At 37.1% G+C, this 22,148-nt stretch overlaps 1 protein-coding gene across 4 annotated transcripts in view; it reads right to left on the minus strand.

The window, feature by feature from the left end:
- Positions 1-22,148, minus strand: part of SATB2 (SATB homeobox 2) — a 218,691-nt gene that overhangs the window by 107,453 nt on the left and 89,090 nt on the right. For all 4 annotated transcript variants that reach the window (XR_006220874.1, XM_042995010.1, XM_007094730.3 and 1 more), the window contains exon 7: positions 1,123-1,595. Coding sequence is in view for 3 of the 4 variants with exons in the window: in XM_042995010.1 (XP_042850944.1) it covers positions 1,123-1,595 (473 nt within the window). In the remaining variant the exon portion in view is untranslated. The remainder of the gene's footprint in view (positions 1-1,122; positions 1,596-22,148) is intronic.

Below are 22,148 nucleotides of genomic sequence, written 5' to 3' on the forward strand. Positions count from 1 at the left end.
ACCCCCAGCTCCCCATAGATACCCACTACAACCATCATTATTCTCCTACACCACTCACCTTACTTCACATTTTACTTTTGTTATCTGAATATATTTTGGTTTTTTTACTACTAGGTCATTAGCTCCTTGAGATTGGCACTTTTACTTTCTAGTTACTCATGTAAGGACCAAATTAAGGGTTCTCAAAATATGGCTACCAGACCAGCAGCACCAGAATCACCTGGGACCTTGCTACAAATGCAAATTTCTAGGTCCTACCCCAGACTATGGAATCAGAAACTCTGAGGTGAGGTCCTCAATAGAATAAGATCTACATAGATAAACTGTTTATCTTTTTATTGCTTGGTATTATACTGGCATGTGATTACCTCAAAATATTGAAAAATATGAGTAAATTATCCATTACCACCTTAACAATATCTTTTTTTTTTAATGTTTATTTATTTTGTTAAAGAGAGAGAACATGAGCAAGCAGGGGAGGGGCAGAGAGAGAGAGGGAGAGAGAGAATCCCAAGCAGGCTCCACACTGTCAGCACAGAGCCTGACACGGGGCTCAACCTCATGAACAATTAGATTACGAAGTGAGTTGAAATCAAGAGTCAGATGCTTAACTGAGTCACCCAGGTACCTCCCCCACCCCCACTTTATCAATCTCAACTCTAACTTGTATATTTTGAAAAACTTAAAAAATTATAGAAATTATGACATACAATGATATTCTTTTTATACAGTTCAAAAACAAAGTAAATAGATTGTGCGTACGTAAGTAGTTTTAGAACTAGTTTTTAAAAAACAAGTGAACGTTAACCACAAAATTCAAATCAGGGTTATACCTGGGGAAAAGCAGATGAGAAGATAAGGAAAGAAAGGAGCACGTAGGCCCAAAGCATTGATAACGTTTTGGGTCCTGAGTTGGGTGATGGGTTCACAGATATTCATTATTTACTGAAATTAATTAATTATGGCTATGCACGTATCAAGTATTTCCTGAGCTAAGGATTACTAGTTAATTCTGTGTGCTCTGGGATCGATAAAGTTTTTTTGAAGAGATAAAGAGGATGTCACAATTCTGTCCTTAGTATCATTTCAACCACCAACTATCATGTGCAATGCTAAGCATACCTGTGTGCGGTTGAATGCCACTCTTGCAAAGACAGCTTGGGACACACTGGCCCTCTTCAGCTCATCTCTGACTTGCTGGTAGATATCTGGAGAGACTTCTACAGAAGAGTTGGTTGGCTCTGGCTTAACTGCTCTGGGAATGGGTGGATGGTTCAGGAACTGCTGGTTGATGGCTTGAGGATGCTGGTGAGCCAGGAGCCGGCTAACGGCAATCTGTTGGTTTATCAGATGGGCCATGGCTATTTGTTGCCTAACAAGTTGTGGACTGAGCTGGGGAGAAAGAAGACCAGGGCTCATGATGGGCTGTAACGCGGGCACTTGGTTTCGGATTGGAGTACTGTGGTGGATTTGGCTATGAGGAGACTGTTCGTTGGTTTTCCCCAAGGATGCCAGCTGGTTCATATTTGGTAAATGCATTGGACGCTGGCCCAGAACACAATAGTCTGAAAGGTTTTCTCGTTCCACTCTTTCCACTGTTAAGAGATAAAAAATGAAAATCCATCATTATTTTCATTGGTGCAATTTATTGCTAATATATGCAGTACAAAATTGTCATATTTTTGGTATATTAATGACATAAACTTTTTTCATATGAAGCTGGAAGCCCAAGAGTAAAAGTGAGTTTTCCTTCCTTGAAAAATGTTATAATAATTTTTTCATAGGTGATATGAAAGCAATAATATTTACTACTTCATTTTTCTTCAGTTCCTAAAAGTAGGCATTTTATTGAATAACTAAGACAGAAACCACTAAGCGTGATCAATTCTAAATCCTCTCGTATTCCCAAGCTCTCTCATCTCCCTCATCACCCTCTGTTATAAAAACACCAGCTGTTCTCATCTTCTGTAGTTTGTGGTTAATGGTGTAGTTCATGGTTATCAGGAAATGACAAGGACAACATCTCCTGCCAAATTAACTGCTACCTCCTAATAAAAATCTCACACAATAAGTATTATACAACTATGGGAACATTCATAGAAAATATGTGCCATGAAGTATATCCTTTTATCTACTCACTTGCTATCTTTGGTATAGGAATATTTCTGTAAAAATTGGATATGTTAATGATTGTTCTATGCACAAGGATAAGGAAGAAACAATATTTATAACATCTTCTTGACTTTTCATTAAATAAGATGCTTCCTCCCCGCTACCCCCCAGATAGCTACCTTATTACATTTTATTGCACTTTACTAGTGAAGATTTAAGGAATAACCTGGAAAGGCAGAAGTAAAAGAAAGTGAGTATCATATATGTTCAAGCATGAGGCAGAATTTTTTCCTCTCCCAAGAATATTTCCCAGGAAGGAGTGAATTAATCACCTCATAGTTAAATCCTTGTCTAAATCTCTGTATTATGTTATTATGTAAAACAAAGGTTTGTTTGGAGAAAACACATTTAAGCTGAAACAACCTCCATCATTCCTAGTTTTAAATCCTTGCAGATGTAACTTAACAGTATCTGTTTTTTAAAGTAAAAATTCCAAACAGATTTAGTAATTATTTGTTAGAGTTGCAAATGTTAGATATGATCATGCAAAAGACTATTAAGACTTTAAAGAACACTACTTTATTTTTTTTTTAATTTTTTTTTTTTAACGTTTATTTATTTTTGAGACAGAGACAAAGCATGAATGGGGGAGGGTCAGAGAGAGGGAGACACAGAATCTGAAACAGGCTCCAGGCTCTGAGCTGTCAGCACAGAGCCTGATGCAGGGCTCGAACTCACGGACCGTGAGATCATGACCTGAGCCGAAGTCGGCCGCTTAACCAACTGAGCCACCCAGGCGCCCCTAAAGAACACTACTTTAGATGGTTACATGCTGAAAATAAGAAGTAGTCACCCACAGGACAAATTTTTAAAAATAATTGTCCCATTATTATGTAAATGATGCTGTAGTTTGGTATATGGTTTGGAGTGTCAGAATCATATTTTTATCAAAAAAGTACTAAGTCTCAAAAAGAACTTTCACAGAAATGGTGTGTGCTAGAAAATCAGGTGACTCCAAACACGGGTTCTGTAATGGCAGAGACATGAGTGCCAAATCACATGAACTTTAAGGGTGGAGAAAAGTAGTATTTTTAATTAATATTCTATGTAATATGTGATTTTAATATACATAGGTGGAAGTTAATACATTAAAATATAAGTAAATATTTGACCATTATCCATATGCCTAATGGTTATTTTATATATTCAAAACTTCTCATTTGGGGAAATAAACATTAGTGTCTTGGGATCACCTTATATTGAGACATATACAGTATTTATTACTGCTTTGCTTAAAAAAGCAAAGTGATTGCTTAACTTTCCTATGAACCCCCAAGTAAGTAAAGTTTACCTCAGACTTCTTTAAAGTCTCAGTTGCTAACTTAATCTTTTCAATGTAATTCGTATCATTGTATTCACCTTTCCTTCACATCGTTCAAGGTGAACAAATTATGTTAATCTTATCCTTTAAATGTAAGCATTTTTCAGTCATTGTATTAATTAAACTTTAAGGTATACAATCCTAAAACCAAACCAAGCACATGGTTGAGAGCCTTCAAAAGGTAATCTAACACAGTTTGCCCAGGACAGGAATCACTCTTATGATTCCTTTACTAAAAGAAGTGCAGAAACCATGGACTGCTTCTGAGTAAAACTGTACTTTATAGACAGAAATACTTGGCCCTAGTAGACACTTGGTTCGTTTTTGTTTAATTCCTTTTGAATTCAGCCAAAATAAAGGCAAATTAAAATACTAAATTATGTGCTCAGGTACTTAAGATGTAAAACTCTTGTCCATTTCTTTTTCTACTTATATATAGAACCATCCTCTTACAGCATGCATTCTTTGACCAAAAGCTAATTTTCCAAAATTTCAGTATTTTCATTTCTCAATGGCTTAATTGATTGATTTGAGTAACTCAACTTTGATTGAGTTACTTTCTTGAAATATATCTAAATCACATCATTAATAAAAAGCTCTATTGACACACAATTATAGTGTTATAATTATGCACACAATTAAGCATTAACATCAGAGCTCCAAGAAACCTGTATGAATTGGTGCAATATGAATCTGAATAATGTCATTCCATATTCCTTCAAGATTATGCATAGTATATTCCTTTTCTTATGAGTTCTCAGATCCTTAGAAATTCATATAATTAAAAACCGGACTGTGGAAGTGTCCTTACAGACACGTAGTAACACCATGAAGTACTAAGTACTTAGAAAACCATAATGAAGGAATTGCAAAGGCAAAGGCCTACACCTCCAGGTGGAGGAAAATAGCCAGAGAAGCCAACCGCAGAGGCACAAGGGGAAGTAAGGGAAAGCCTGCCCCGTCCAGAGGAAGCAGACACTACCTTGCCTCAGCCAGTTTTTGTCTTTCTCATATTGTCATTTCTTCAGATTTTTTTTCAAGAAAATGGAAAATCTGGATTATTACATGATAGTGCCTATTATTCAAGCATTGGCAACTAAATCCATTTGCAATAAACACCAAACAAAACATTTCTGAAAACCAGACACTGCCCACAGACTACGAGTCTTAAAACGTTGCCTATAAGACAAAAGATACCCCTTAAGTTGTTAAAGAAAAAAATACTCAATGGCACTCATTAAAGGTGGTAAGGCAGACCTCATCCAGGACCATCGCAGTAGGTAAAGGGATGCCTGCAATGGGATTTTATAGTGGGGGAGAGAGAAGGGGTTTAATCCTAAAACAGCATAAACACATGGGAATTTATAGACAAAGAGCAAGGTAGGGATGGGTGGATGGAAAATTACTAAGAGGCAACATCAGGAGTAAGGGGAGTTCTGGCTAAACTGACCTAACCTGCTTCTTTGCCAAAAACAGGCCAGGGTGTTCAAACATCACCTGAGGGGGATGACAGGAGATGAGGAACCCAATTAGATATCGAGGGGTGATCAGATATCAAGGGTGGGGGTTCAGGTTAAACTGACTTAACAGGGTTCTTGCTCAAACTGGATTTTACAAGGAAATGCACAGATGGGCCATGGAGAAGATTTAAAAGACTGAGTAAAATTTGGTCAAATGAAGAACCTTTGTCAATGCTTTTCAGTCCCTGATAGCTCTACAAATAAAAGCCAGGAGAGAAAGAACAAAGGGGAGCCTGGGTGGCTTAAGTTGGTTAAGCCTCTGACTTAAGCTCAGGTCATGATCTCACAGTTTCTGAGTTCAAGCCACGTGTTGGGTTCTGTGTGGACAGCTCAGAACCTAGAGCCTGCTTCGGATTCTGTTTCTCCCTCCCTCTCTCTGATCCTCCCCTGGTCTCTCTCTCTGTCTCTCTCTGTCTCTCTCTGTCTCTCAAAAATAAATAAATAAACATTAAAAAAAGAAACAAAGAAACAAAGAAACAAAGAAAAAAATCATCATCCTCACTTTTAAGAAGGCCTCACTTTTAAGAATGCCTAAAAATCAAATACTCATCAACAAGCTACATCTCCACTGACCAGAGCAGTAAATGGTTTCAGTAAAAATTTGTACAGACTTTGCTAAATTTGAAAAGCTTTTTCATTTTTTTTCTACCACTCTCATAAAAATATCATAATAATATTTTAGCCTCTAAAGCCACAGCAGGTGAAAGACAAATGCTTTAAAAAAAAAAAAAAAAAAAAAAAAGGTAAGAGGAGCATCACAATGCACAAGACTCCATCTAAAAATTGAGTTTGGACATTCATTATTTCTTTTCTATTTCCCTTCCTTCCTTCCTTCCTTCTTTCCTCCTTCTCTCCTAACTTCCTTCCTTTTCTTCCCTCCCTCCTTCCCCTTCTACCTTTCTCTTCCTTCCTTTCCTTTTTTAACATTTATTTATTTATTTTGGAGAGACAGAGGGAGACAAAGCCCAAGCCAGGGAGGGACAGAGAGAGAGGGAGACACAGAATCTGAAGCAGGCTCCAGGCTCTAAGTGGTCATTACAGATCCTAACGTGGGGCTCAAACCCACGAACCGTGAGATCATGACCTGAGCTGAAGTTGGACGCTCAACTGACTGAGCCACCCAGGTGCCCCTCTCTTCCTTTCTTTTTAAATTTATTTGAAAGTAATCACAATGGCTGAGGTGTAGACCTAACAGCAGTATGTGATTTTATGTTTTTTTTCTTTACTCTAAGGAAACATAATATTAAGTCTGTCTTAAACTAAACCAAATTCAGAGACAACACCTTGGCTCTGAGGGTCCATCTCAATGTCTGCAATATTTAGCTATGGGAAAAAAAAAAAAAAAAAACCTGAAAAAAAGTGAAGGACAAATGGTAGTCCTGCCTCTGATGATGAAAGCAATGTTCACATTCACAACCAAAAATCTTCTCAATAGAGCCAAACTGCTTACTTATTAAAGAGACATAAAACACACCACTTCTAGGGCTTTGAATCAGAGTTGTAACTTAATTCACAATGAATTTGATTCTACTGTTGCCAAAGTCCTGAAGGTGATCTGTGTGCCTGGGAAGGAATCATACCTCCAGCTTCAAGTTCAAGTTTCTAAGTAGGATGTGGCTTGAAGAAAGAACTGTCAAGGCAAGTGGAGCTGAAATATTTCTATACCTGGTAGCTTTAGAGGCTTTCTGTAGCTCTTCTAACCTGTGGGAAAGGGTCTCCGTCTAGGGGCCTTGCAGGTGAACAGTTCAGATCTGGAGTCAGCTCAAGTTTCTGAGGAACTCAGAGTTCCAGGATATCTTACAGATTCCTCTGAGCTTTCTGTGACTGAGTTTAGGGAATGCGAAACCATTATCTAACCACTCCCTGAGCTTCTGGGATTCCATTTAACTCTGAAGTAGGAAAGCCCTTTGTAGCCCTGCTTTAGAACTGGAGGGGTTCCTAAAGCCTCCCCAAGTTCACAGAGTTGATGTTCTAACCAAGTGCACCATATGAACAGTAGCTATTTAGTGGCCATGATTGCTGGCTGCGATTGGTTGTTCACAGACTAGAAAGTCACACTCCTCCCATGGAGTCTGCATTACAATTAAAAGATATTTGGTGCAAAAATCTCATTTTTTCAATGTTTATTTATTTTTGAGAGAGAGAGAGAGAGAGAGAGGGAGTAAGGGGAAGAGAGAGAGGGAGACACAGAATCTGAAGCAGGCTGCAGGCTCTGAGCTGTCAGCACAGAGCCCAACAAGGGGGTTGAACTCACGAACCGCGAGACCATGACCTGAGCCGAAGTCTGACGCTTAACCGACTGAGCCACCCAGGCACCCCGCAAAAATCTCATTTTATTTCAAGCGATTTTACATTATATCCAGGAAGTCAAGTATTTAATTATAACAAATCCCTGATATATACTTATGTTTTATATACATTGTGTATTTCAGGTCTCTGCTGTATAGTCCTTGAACCATCAAAATCCGTATCACCTGGAAGACTGTTAGAAACACAAATTCATGGGCTCCAAATCAGAATCTCTCCAATGATTCTTACATACACGAAAGTTTAAGCACCAACATCTATATCATCTTTGTTTTTACTGATTGTCTTTTTTTTTATGTTTATTTATTTTTGAGAGGCAGCAAGACAGAGTGTGAGCAGGGGAGGGGCAGAGAGAGAGAGGGAGACACAGAATCCGAAGCAGGCTCCAAGCTCTGAGCTGTCAGCACAGCCCAACACAGGGCTCGAACTCACAAACTGAGATCATGACCTGAGCCGACGTCGGATGCTCAACCAACTGAGCCACCCAGGTGCCCTTGATTGTCTTTTGAGATGGGTAATTTTTATGTATGCTAAAGTTTGAGACTCACTGTTCTATGTTGTCTTTGCTTTTATACTGTTGTCTTTGAGGCTACACCAGACACTTATTAACTGTCAGTCTGTTGTCCTGTATTTTTTTCCTCTAATCTTACTTAACATTCACTATATTATAAATGTATAAGCATTTAAAAAACTTTATCTGGGGTGCCTGGGTGGCTCAGTCGGTTAAGCATTTGACTTTGGCTCAGGTCATGATCTCACAGTCCGTGAGTTTGAGCCCCGCGTCGGGCTCTGTGCTGACAGCTCAGAGCCTGGAGCCTGCTTCAGATTCTGTCTCCCTCTCTCTCTCTGCCTCTCCCCCACTCATGCTCGCTCATGCTCTCTCTCTCTCTCTCAAAAATAAATAACCATTTAAAAATTTTATTATCTGTGAAAAATCTTTAGTTTTGGTTGATGATAAATGTTATACTGATTGGACCTGGTATTAAAAAGCTGTACTCAAATCCATACCTCTTATTAGCTGTGGGGCCTCCTTGTGGGGCAAGGTGGAGATTCTCTGGACATCAGTCTTACCACAGGAAAAATATTACTATCTCAGAATTGTATCAGTAAAGTTTAGATGATCAGTATCTATGTGAAAGATCTTTGTCAAAGCACTACTGTAAGTTTCAGAAAATCTCTGTATAATTATGATTAACAGATTAGGCTTCCCATTTCAAAACTTCCTGATTAAGACACGCTGACAAACATCTGCTGTTTCTCAAAGGTCACCTAAAGAACTGCAATCTTCTCTTGTTTTCAAGTCACTATGCCATGTTACATCATATCACTTTTAAAAATAATTCCTATACTTCAAAAGAATTCATTATCAATACAGAATCACATGGCCTCACACAGTATACACAGGGATATGTTGCTGTTCAGTTTCTCCAAATGAGGCTTAATAGTTCATATTCTGGCCTTCAAATTGGGATGCAGAAGAATAGACGGGAAATAAAATGATATAATCTCACAATTCTTGAAATTAAACTTATAGAAATGCTACGCAAATACAGCTTTAAGTTTCAAAAGTTAATATAATAAAAATGAAAAAAAAACTTAAGGAATAAAATATGCTCTAAATGTGTACATGTTACACTTACATCAACCAAAAGAAGGAAAATATATGTTCTACAGTATTTTTAAAAAGCAAATGTTTAATGTCTTATTTGTATTTCCCGGGGAATAAATAGGCATCGAAAATGTCCAAACTTAAACACACACACACACACACACACACACACAAGTTTTCCTCTTTAGTTTACTGCTTCTCTCAGTTGTATTTCATTGTTTTTATTATGTCTATTTGTTATAGATGTTATGTAAAGTAAACCTAGTAAAATTTCAATATTCAAAATATACTCCATGACTAACTGCCCCAAAATATACTCAGAATTTAAAAGTCAAAGGAGAAGTGTCTGATCAGCATACATCAGACACCTGTCAATCACAGCAAGCTGGCATAGGATAGGTGTCAGAGTAAACTGGGGTTTTTAAGGCCTGGGTTCTAACTTTCTGAGCGATATATAGATTACCTATAAAATAGGGAGGATTATCTGCAAATTGGTTTTAAAGCAACCTTCCAGGTTACTTACCTAATAGTGTCTTAAAGAGAATTGCTGCTAGGATTTTCAAAACAATTCCCTTTCTCAGAATACCTGCTTCTGCTTCTTGACTCTTTATGGCAAGAATCTAAGACTTTCCTAAGACATCTCTCTTTGCCAAACTCCCTATTGCAACAAGAATAATAGCAGTTTATGTAGTGACACTCACGGTAGATGTAGTATTGCAGGTTTATCTACCAATACTGCTTAAAAGACTGATACAATTTCCAGAACTATGAACCTCGTATTTTAATGCAAACCTTAACACAGTTGCTTTTGTGAAATAACTCTTGGGGTCTGTCCATACTTAGAAAGCATACAATGAATTGGGTAAACGGTTTTGCACTGAGAAATTTCTGGCCTATGGATTTTTTTCCTTAAACTATTAAGATGCTTATGCAAATGTAAACGGATTAGCATGAATGAGTGCTAATAGATTCCCTAATAAGATAACACTCCAGTATTCCCTAGAACCTCTCTTAAAAGCCCTGGGTAGAAGAATATAAGCCAAAGAAAGCGGGGTGGAGGGAATGGCAAAATTTCTGTGACTCCTTCAACTCAGAAAGTACTCTGGAGTTGATTCTATAAAGGTATGACACAGGTTTGCCCCTGACACTCTTGGTAGAAAAGTTGCCAATCAAGTTGATAATTTCGAATTGGTACCCAAACCTTGGAGTGTAGACAAAAGATATTCCTGAATATATCACTGCTTTGGATTTCCAAACCTCCACCCCAAGTTCCTTGCTCCCCAACCCCTTAGCCCCCAAAACTTGGAGCCCAATTTTGAGACAATGATCCCAACTAATATCAGAGAGGTCAGGTGATCTGTTCAAGGTTGAATAGCTGTCCAAATGTAGATAAGTATTTAGAAATATTCAAAATGATTACAGCTGCTGGCTCTGAGCCTCATAAACATAACAAACAAACCACATGACCAATAAAACCTAGTTTTTTCTCTTTCTCTGCATAACTCAAAGTCAACTTCTCAGGGCCTAAATATGTCACAAATACTTTTTAATAAATTCCCTTTATAGGAAAATGTTTATGATGAGTGCAGAAATTCTCATATCTATCTTGCTCATGTACCTCTTTTACAACATACTGGCATTTCAGGCAACATGAAGCCCTACCTTTTATACAGTAGCTGAGGCACTGACCTAAGCCCTGGACATATCATTGTCATTGAACTCTCACAATAGTATAACACAGATATTATTATGACCACTTTATTGAAGAAGCTGAAGCTCAGAAAAAATCATATCACATACGTATTAAAGAAAGAATCACATTCAAACCTATGTCTTTGGGACCTTAAAGCCTTTGTTCCACGGCTTCTGCTAAAATGCCCAACTGGGGGCATGTGGTTATTATTAATTGTAGGATTTGAGTCAGGACAGATCTACTTTCCTACAGAGAAGTCCTGCTACTCTATTTGTATGTGTACACACCCTTGCACGAGGCATGTACACCCATTGGCAACATGAGGATGGATGGGCTATCTGAATGGTAAGGGTGCAACCTGATGCCTCTAGTATATGCCTTGTATACCCTTCTGATGTGACAGACTGAAAAAGTGGGTCAGTTCTAAAAAATGATGAAATCACTGATTCCTCAACAATTGAAGTAGCTAATCACTAAAACAGGATTATTCACACTTGTTTATTGTTTTAATTCATAAGTACCTATTAATCAACTGTTATGTGCCAGAAATGATGCCAGCGCCTACAGATACAGTACTGAGTAATATTGGTGTTACATAGTCAACCTATAGATTTGCTTCAGAAAATTTAACTGTTTGGTACACAGATGGGCCTGTAACACCTGCCTATAATTTAAAATGCATTTCTATGTGATGATAAAACATAATTCCATTCAATCCCAATTTTATTATTAGCAATTTATTCTAGTCATATATATATGTATACACACACACACACACACACAATACATACTTGTATCATAATACAAATTCACACTCATTATACTTATTTTCACGAATCTGCAATTCTTTTATTTTTCTTGAAGCCAAAAAAGTTTTGTCCCAAAATGAGTGTCATCAGTATGGACTCCCACTTGACTGATGAAAGACATGAATCACACAATTGAGAGCTTTGGCAAGTACTCTTTATAAACTCTGTAAATATGAAGTATTTCTTCGAAACATGTAAACAACAAGAAGTAAAAGGGGGTATACATAGTCACATAATACAGGTAAGAACCTGAAAACCCTGAGCAATCACAATAAATTCCTATATGATTGAACTATATGAAATTGGCAATATCTAATTTTAATCTATAAAAATAGCAATTTCATGTGGTTCAACCTGCTATTTACTTTGACTCTTCTCTCTGAGGTGGGTTACATATTATCACTAATTAACCATACTATCCACCCAAGTCTTTCACTGACTTAAACTGTTTTTAAAAGGTGTCATGACACTAATTTCCCTGACAAACCATAACAGCACCCCTATGCCAATACTGAATATATGCCCAATCACTGAAAATATTTCTGATTTATTCTGTTCTAGGCAGTAACTGAGGTACAAAGTCCATTTGTTATACAAAATCCATTTTCTGTTAACACATACAGACATGATTTCCAGAGCTAAAGCTAATATTCCATATATATCAAATGTAAATCCCACACCATTAAAACAAACAAACAAACAAATCTATTACCAGAAGAGTTTACTGAATATAATTAAAGAAAAATAGTAGGAGCTTGAAAAGACTGAAGGGTAAAAGGGGGAAAAATAAGCTAAGTTTTTTAGGACTATGAAAGTTAAAGATTTGTTTTTCTCTAAATTTGTTAAAGAGAATCTGTCTCTGGGTTGAGAACTTGCTTGCAAAGTCTCTGCCTAGAGCAAGATATTCAGAGCCAACTTGTTAACTCCTAATAAAACAAGGCTTGGAAGGAAAATGCTTCCAGCCCCATAAGCGAAGTATACCAGCCGGCATTGTGATAATACCATATGACTGGTTTTCTTAGGTGTATTTTCCCCTTATTATCAACTTCCTTTTTCCATCATATTAAGATCCACAAAAACATATATATCTACCATAAAGCACTTGAAGCCGGACACCTTGGTGTTTTGGCAAAAAAAAAGCTCATAGGACCTATTATGTTCCATGGAAAAAGTGAGTATTATCCCACCTCTACCCCTACTGTAATCTTAGCTGCCCCCTCCCCATCTGAACACTAGTGTCCCTTTTGGTTTCAAACAATGCTTTATCATAGTTTGATAACATTGGTCATTTTGAGTATTCCTGTAACTCTCTGTACAGGTTAAAGTAAGTTTTATCTATTTATTTTTGTTCTTTATTTTAATCTGAAACTATAATTTCAGAGGTGAATATACCATGATAGAAAAAAATTGCATTTCAATAACTTTATTGTTTAGGAGCATTCTCCCTTTGCCAATTGGCATTCTATGTGTATTAATTCTTAAATTCAGACTATTAAAGAAAAGTTAATCAAAGAAACAATAAACCCATAATTCATTCTTTTCCATTGGCCATTGTGTTTGCTTTTACAGGACTTAAATGTCTTAGGCCATTATTTTAAGGAAAATATTCAATAAACTAGCTGGAAAAACCTTAAAGGGATGCTTTCTGTAGGTCTCTAATTTTTACTTAACAAAGGTGTTACTGTCTCTTTCAGTGGAATTGACTATTGCTAAATCTTTACTTCAATAACTAATTAATACAGAAAAAAAAGAATGATTTTAACCCATTACTAATTTGCTAAGGGCACTTGTAATACAAATTAAAGGCAAAGATTGTATTTTTTCTCAATTAAGACATCAGATAGCAAATAAAATTAGTCACAATATCATATGTGTAAAAACAAAACTGTTTTAAATGCATACGTTCAAATAAGTTCATATATTAAATTCAATTCTATTATTATTTAACAAAATAAGTATCTACAATGTTCAAAGTCCTATGTTCACAGGGCTTTTGAGGAGGGCACAAAATGGATGTGTTCCTGAGACGTTTTTTCAAAAAACTTTTGGTCTAATAGGGGCATTATTCAAAAGTAAGTCAAAATTACTATAAAACATGAAACTTAGAAAGATGACAGCTTGGAAAGTCCAATGTTAGAACTCATAGCCTGACTTATATTCTGAGTCCAGATTTGTCTGTTCCCTTGGGAGTTCAGGATTCCTATGTTAGATAATCTCAAATTCTTGAAAAAGGTGAAATGAATGCCTATCATCATCAGGTGAATAGCTTGTAAAACAATGTCTAGCATAGGCAATTATCACGTTAGACCTAACATCTTACATAGTACTTGTACTTAGCTTTGAGCACCTCGTGAACTTGATAAGTGCTTTTCAGCTTTTAACTTTGTATATCCTCCAAGGAAAAACAAATAGTTTTTATTTAATTGATCTAGAAACCAAGAGAATTCTGATTCTAACCCATTGATTTCCCCCAAATAAGATGATGTCACCACAGTCATACGAGATTTTTAATCAGCTAGACACTTCCCAGTCTACATACAAAAACTCATTTCACAACTGTAGATTCTTCATTCAGCACCACCAGATCTATCTTTGTTTTTGAGTTTCTCATTTTGTTTCTGGGCAGGACAAATGGAAATCGGAAGCTTTGAGAAATCTAAAGCATACCGTAAGGAAAAGGTAAGAATTAACTGAAGAGACCTGAACCACTGTAAACCCTTAACTATGTCACCTTGTTCGGGTCCCAATGCTCCCATTGTTGCCTAAATATGGTTGGTCCAGAACCTATTTCAGGCATTCTCCTCACCAATCCCCATCCCAGCCATTCTCTCTTTTACTGATGGTTAATCACAACAGCTACCTATGGTATGATTTGCTTCATTCTTTACCTGTCACTCCATCTCCAAAACCTGTCTTCTTGTTCATCTCCTTTCCTTTCCTGCAGATTCTAAAGAAGATATGGCTATTTCTCTTTCTTTCAAAGGCAAAGCATCATCTGTGCCTCAGATCCCATCCCTTCCTAGTTTGAGAACTCTTGCTTAGCACTCTTCTTCCTCTCCAGAGTCTTTGGCCTCCATTGGCTCCATCCTCTTTCTCCTGAATACTGGAGAGGAGGTGGGGAGTGTAGTTTACACTTATTCCTAATGCTGTAGTTAGCTGCTTTTATATCCTTTCCTAAGTCAATATCTGCTCTCATTTCCATGCCATATTCCCTTCTGAGATGCATATATGTTCCCTTTGTTATCACACTACAAAGAAATGGCTTCCTCCAATGTCATTATGGTCCCCTTTCTGCCAAAGCTAAGAACCTCCAAATATCTCTTCTCCTCTTCCTGGTACCCTTGATAACATTTCTCCACTAGTAACCCATCTTGCCTTGGCTTCCATGAAACCTCACTTTCTTCCCATCTTCTGAACCCAAGGCCATTTTCCTTTCAAAGCTTCCAATCCCCTCGTGTTCTCATTCTCTTTTTTTAGAGAATGTTTTTGGTTTTTTTTGTTTGTTTGTTTGTGTTTTTTTGGTGGTATTTTAACTATCATGTCGAAAACATGGGCTCCAAAATTTATCCTCTGGTCCTGTCCTTTGGTCAGCTGGTTCCACATCTTGAATGGCCCAATGGATATTTCTACCTAGTTCATCAACTCTCACTGAAGTACCCGCAACCTCAATTTATATTGGCCTATTTCTGTCAAAACCATCAAAAGTCACTTATGCTCAAAACCTTGGATTCTACTTTGATTTCTTTTTCTCTTTCCCACACACATATTGCATTGGTCACTTCTCTCTTTTTCACTGCTGCCACCAAAAGCCAAGGCCACACTTCCCTATCTTCACTTCCATATATGAATGCAATAGACTTTATTTTGCCAACTTCCTCCCAGTTGCACATACTGCCCTTAACCTTCCCACCTACCTCCTCTCCTGCTATATACACTCACCCCCACACATAGTTTTAGATTAATTCTAAAAGAATTTATTTTTTTTTAAGTTTATTTATTTATTTTGAGAGAGAGAGAGAAAGTATGAGCTGGGGAGGGGCAGAGAGAGGGAGGGAGAGAGAATCCCAAGCAGGATCCATGCTCAGCATGGAGCCCAATGCAGGGCTCAATTCCACAACCCTGAGATCATGACCTGAGCTGATATCAAGAGTCAGACACTTAACCAACTGAGCCATCCAGGCTCCCCTAAAGAAATTTCTTTTTTAAACCACCATTTCCATCATATCACTCCCGATGATGGAGTGTTTTCACCAATTCTCAATATACCTCAACTGAACTTTCAGAGTTCCCCAAGGTAAGGTCGCAACCTTATTTTTCATCATTATAACACAAATGTTCCCTATAACCAGATCCTAAAAAAAGCTTTGCTTGTTTCCTACTGTTTGATGCTATCATTAACCCCACACCTAGCCATGCCCTACCGTTTCTTTTTCACCAAATGTTAGCCATTCTGGACATCTCTTACATGACAGTATCATGATAAATGTACTGTCATTCTAGAGACACTGGACAACCACCCATAATTTTCTAAATATCCCTGCTCTTTTGCACCTCTGCATCTATGCCCAAAAACTTGCAGTTGCCTAAAATATTCTTCCTTCTCTTTTTCTCCTTGCAAAATCCCACTGTCCTTAAGGTATAACTCATGGACTGCTTTTCAAATTACCCTCACCCACAACCTAACACTTATCAGGTAAAACTTATGGACCATTCTCTGCACTACCACTATATTCACTAGATAGAGGGCTACCTCCCCTGCTAGGTTGACAGCAATACAACCAGAGGTAGGAAACATATCTCATGTGTTTCTAGACATCTCTTGTTGTTTCTGGAACTGAAAATGGCCTGTCACAGAAGCACTCACTTAACATTTGTTTAATTAAAATTAGTCATTTAACTGTGACTGTAATTTTCTTACAGGGAGGGACTATGTAATGTTCCCCACTTAGAATCCTGCCAGGTACATAAAATGGATGCTCAGACTAATTTTATAGATGTAGGCCTTTGGAAACCAAGAACTGTATCTTCTACTTCTTCAAGCAATAATTATATATGATAGATGGATGGATGGATAGATGAGGAAGGAAAGGAGGGAGCTAGAAAAAATATCATTTCACCTTTCCATCCTTTTTTAAGCATATGTTTAAAATGGCATTATAAATAATATAAGCAGAGGAATGCCTGGGTAGCTCAGTCGGTTAAGCATCCGACTTCAGCTCAGACCATGATCTCATGGTTCGTGAGTTGGAGCCCAGCCCCGAGTCAGGCTCTGTGCTGACAGCTCAGAGCCTGGAGCCTGCTTCAGATCCTGTGTCTCCCTCTCTCTCTGCCCCTCTCCCACTCGCACGCGTGCGCGAGCTCTCTCTCTCTCTCTCTCTCAAAAGTAAATAAACATTAAAAGAAATTTAAATAAATAATATAAGCAGATAGGAAATTTGTTTCTCTTAATCTACAAACCACATTGTTGACAAATGACTGTTTTACATTTTAACATTTATGAACATTTAAGAACAAAGCTAAAGCCAAAGAAGCAGCTACCAATACAGCTAGAATGAGCTTCTTAAGATCCAAGTAAGGAATTGGCCCACACCTGAGCTTGGGTAGGGTCCATGGCATTTCCCACCCGCCATTTTTTCACTTGTTGACACGACCAATAAACTTTTTTTTTTTTAATGTTCATTTATTTTTGGGAGAGAGAGAGAGCAAGTGGAGGAGGGGCAGAGAGAGGGAGACACAGAATCTGAAACAAGGCTCCAGGCTCTGTGCTGACAACTTGACGTGGGGCTCGAACTCACGAACTGTGAGACCATGACCTGAGCCGAAGTCAGACGCTTAACCTGACTGAGCCACGCAGGAGCCCCACAGCCAATAAACTTCTAATGGGGGAGCCAAACAGGCTAAAAGTGATTGATGAATGCACATCAATGATTATCAGAGTAAAAAAGCACAAGGTTCTTCCAAATGTTGGGAAACCAGTAAGTGGTTGGTTGTGGAAGTGATGTTTCTATTTCCATGAATATTCGTATAAAATTTATATAAGTTCCAGGATTTATATAAAAGTCAAGGATTTGATGTTGGCATTACTTTAAGCAAGATGCAGTACAGGCAGAGGAACAAACTTCCTTGCCGAACACCTTCATTTAGATCCAAAGCTGAAAGAAAATTTCTTTCATGACTCAGAAAAATTAGGTAGACAAAAGTAAGCTGCTTTTACCTCATCAGAGCTAAACAACAGCAGAGGCAGAAGTACCGGCAGTTGATTAAAGGCATTGTCCTGACCACCGATACCACCATGGCTAAGCTAGGGCTGCCTTACGGAACCAGGTCAGGGGACATTGATTTCTCTATTCAACTCTGAGGCACCACTTTGTAAATGACACAATCATTTCTGGGTACAAGAGGTGCTTTAAATGTGGTAACATTATATCATTTCAGCTATAATGATCATAATTACTTATTTCTTTTAATCACAACCCACTTAACCACTTTAGTACAGAGGACTAGTTCAAGGAGTTTAATTTTCATTCAACATCTAATCTTTGTGTTTACTGAAACCCTTCACGGGCTTTGTTTACTGTCTGCTTGCTGGCCTGGACGTTTGATCTTGCAAGACTAGATCAGACAGGGTCAGATAAAATACTGATTACTAGAATAAACCAGGCTTGGAAAAGTAACACTGGTTTTTAAAATCCTCATTTCTCCCAGCGTTTTAATATTTTGCAAAATAAGTTCAAATAAATAAAATTAAGACAACTAACAATCAGGGGGTTCTTGAGCAATGATTAAGAAAAGAAAAGTGATGAGGATAATTTTGCTTTCTGGCCAAAATATGGGGTTTGGTTAGATCCATTCATTCTAGTGGTATTATTTTATGACACAAATAATTTTACAATATCCACTAGTATTTGTGTGAACTTTCAACGACCCTTAATTCTTATGACACATTAAATAGTTGAGATTGACCTCAGCAAAGATGACACTTCATTTTGCTTTTGGTGTCAGATGAAAAACACTTTAGACATAACATTATTTTCTGCTAATTCATTAATTTTTAACTAGAACACATTTAAAATACACGAGTCCTTCTTTGTTAAGGCACTTTCTTATTCTTATAAGATCCCCTGAAGAGTGGATTGCTATAGGAGTGTGATTTCTGATGATACTGCATGTATAACTGCCACTTAGTTTCACAGAAATGATGAGGCAAGTTTACATCTAAATAGTTAACATAAAAGAATTAGGCTAAAAAAATAAGTGTTTCATTAAAATGTGTAAACTTGTGAAAGAAAAATCGAAGGGTTAAATTCCACATAATCCAAAGAATTCTTGAAAATAACTTTGTAAGCATGACATTTCCAGGTGCCTGTGGATTATCCTTGTGTCCAACATTAAAACTCCTACACACTAAACAACTGCTAATATTGGTCTTTTCTTTCCCCCTGCTTTTATACAATAGGTACATTTTCTTTTCTTATACTTGCTTGTGAGCTCTTCACTGTAAAATCTAGGCCAGAAGCAATTACAGTATGAGATGAACAGCAATAAAAAATGCCATCTAAACCAACCTACTACCCTATCTACCCACTTAATTTTATTCAATTATCAAAATTCCCTGGGAAGCAGGTTCATAGTTCTAGACCTTAAAACCAGAGTATACAAACTCTCTCTCCCCATCCATCCTGAATTAACACTAATGTTAACTCAAATATGTCTGTGTCAACCATGATTGTCTTTGAAATTAAAGAAAAAAAGTAAACAGAATGTACTTTGTTGTGATCACTGGGGAAAATAAAGTTAACATGCTAAGCCAAACTAACTTAGGACTTTTTAAAGAAGAAGTGTAAATAGTTTAGCTATAATAACAACAAATTCAAAAAATGGACATTAAAATGTTTACTTCAAAATTCAGACAATTCCATTTGTATATAGTTTTTACATCTGTTTTTAATGATATCAAATTATTGATTGTTCATTTTTCTCATATTTATTTAAGCATTAACTATAGAATTTGCAATCTGATCCTTTTTTTTTAATCCTTCCAGTGGACTTTTATTTTTGCCAGGTTTTAGTCATATTTACTTTGATCTTCCAGAGTATATAATTATTTTACTGTTTATTTATTTCTATGAGGAGGGAAAAAAATTTGACTTAGGAGATCTATATGTGGCAATTTGTAACAGAATCACATAGCTTATGTCAGGAAATCATGGTTTTGATTAAGAAGCAACCATTTAGTTCCCACTGTTTTATTAAAACAGACATTAGCAGATAATAGGAAACATATTTAACAATGTAGCTGCATTTAGTTTGGGACATTAGTAAGTTAGCATGAGATTCTCTTCTACACATTATATCAGCCGGGATACATGTAAATTGGTAAGGTGGGGGTGGAAATGGGATGGGTAGGGGGGCAAGGAAGGCCATGGAACTCTTGACTTCCTGGGTTCTCAGGCAGAACCCTAAGGTAGAGTTCTGATGTTGCTACCACTAATTTCCAGATTTGAAACTCATTACTTCTTTTTCTCATTTTGAAAATGGATGGACACAAACAGAAATTTTACAAACAAAATCACTCCTTTCCCATGAGAAGTGGATTCTACTAGATAGGAACTCCCACAGCAACATCTATTCATAGCACAAAGCTTCTATCAAATGAAATGTGCCTGTATAGGTCCAACACTTCCTTTTCACTGAGGGTCGAAAGTTAATAAAATGTACTTCTCTGGGTGTTTATTTTCTGTACACCATTATACCTGCCATGAATTCTTTGTTTTTCCTCCCACTCCCTTGGTTGATGAATCAACACCACTTGAACTGTTTTACGGCAGCTTGTGTTTACTTCACACATACCTTAACCTTCCCTTTTCTCCTCCTACTGACACACACACATGCACACACACACTTTTCAACAGCAATGACTGGCTCCATCTCCGAATAGCATGTGTGCACAGTGTCTGGCAGCCTCTTCAGGTGTGGATCCTTGACCTCCTGATTGAAATCAAGGTCTCAGGCTGCTTTTACGGCACTTAAGATTTAACTGTGCATTTACTATCTTGAAAAAAAAACAGAGCTTAAAGAATTGAATCTCTAAGAAAGGAAGAAAAAAAAGTAGAAGATATAAGTGTTAATGTGTATGTGTGTGAACAGAAACACATGCGTGCACGCGAGCACACACAGACACACACACACACACACACACACACACACACACACACACACACATGGATTCTGTAGTGGCAATTCTGAAAACACTAGAGTGAAGAGTTTCCAGTCTTTCTGAATCTGGAATTATACTCAAGCCTATTAAAAGAGGACACTCTCTTCCTTTTCTCTTCTAACAGCAAGTAAATGGGATCTAACAAATGACCTTGAAGCTGCATGATTCTTTTGATGTTTAGCCAAAGAGGATATGTTCAAACACTTCAACAATCTTATTTTAAAAGAAAAACTTAGAGACAACGCTTAGAGAAAAGAAACCCTTCTGAACTACACAACCATGTCTTACAATGAGAAGGAGTTATTCATCTTATCCTGCATAAGAGTTAATATTAATAATATTCTAAAGCAAGTGCCCAAACTGGAATCTAAATGCTGCTAAGAATTTTAGAATTTGCGGAAGAGAAACGGATCTTAATTCAATTTTCAGTGTACTTAATTCCTCCTGGGTAGTTCAACATCTTGACTTTCCTGATAAAATGGGTATTTAGCATAAAATGCGCTCAGTCTTTTGTAATCATAAATGTTCTGTCAATGCTTGTAAAGTTCATTTCGTCAAAAGGTAACCTTGTAAACAAGCTCCCAAATACTCAAACACCAATAAGCATTACTTCGATACTGTCTCCCGAGAGGAAACCTGCAGGTAGTAAAACAAATAAACTCATCTTTTACTTTTACCTACCCACCATAAATTGTCATTTGAACCTCATATGGGGGCAGAGAACTGTCAGCAAGGCTATGAATACCTATAATAAAGTATGATGGATGATGTCATAATCATGCAAAATATAGACTGGAAGGACCCTTGAACATCAAGCAATTATGTTACCCAAAAATTCCCCAAATCCCCTCAGGGGCTCATAGCATTTCAACTTGAATAGCATTTGAATTGGGTGAGAACACCAGAATGTTTCCAACATTGACATATTTGCAAAGGCAAAATATCACTGATACATTTCAAGGGCTGGATGGTCTAAAGAACATGCCATTTATTATATAAGAGGCTATATTTTCAGGACCAGACACAATTCCACATTTAATATATGACTGCTAGTACTACTACTAGTAATTATCAGTATAGCATTATAGTATTATAGCTATTATTTAAGAGGCTTCCTTATGCCAGTATTAACTTATTTAGTCCTCACAGCTAGTGAGCGATTTAAAGACTTTTATTGTTTCCAATTTTCAGATGAGGAGATTGAACCTTGGTGAAGTTAAATACGTAATTTGTGTAAACACACAAAAACATGCTAGCAAATGGAGGCTAGAGATTTGAACACAAGTCTGCTTTACTGCAGAGTCCCTTTGATTTAACCACGCTCTGGAATTGTCACCAAATAAGCATGTCAAAACTCCATTTCTAAGCAAAGATTTCCTGCTACCACAGCATCATTTCAATTTTTTAATTGGTACTGCAACTGTAAGTGCTGATTTAACCTACAATGACTGCTTTTAAATTTCCATTAATATATTAATGGAAATGATTTATTGATTGAGT

This window comes from Panthera tigris, chromosome C1 (assembly GCF_018350195.1).
Source record: "Panthera tigris isolate Pti1 chromosome C1, P.tigris_Pti1_mat1.1, whole genome shotgun sequence".
NCBI classification, from domain to species: domain Eukaryota; kingdom Metazoa; phylum Chordata; class Mammalia; order Carnivora; family Felidae; genus Panthera; species Panthera tigris.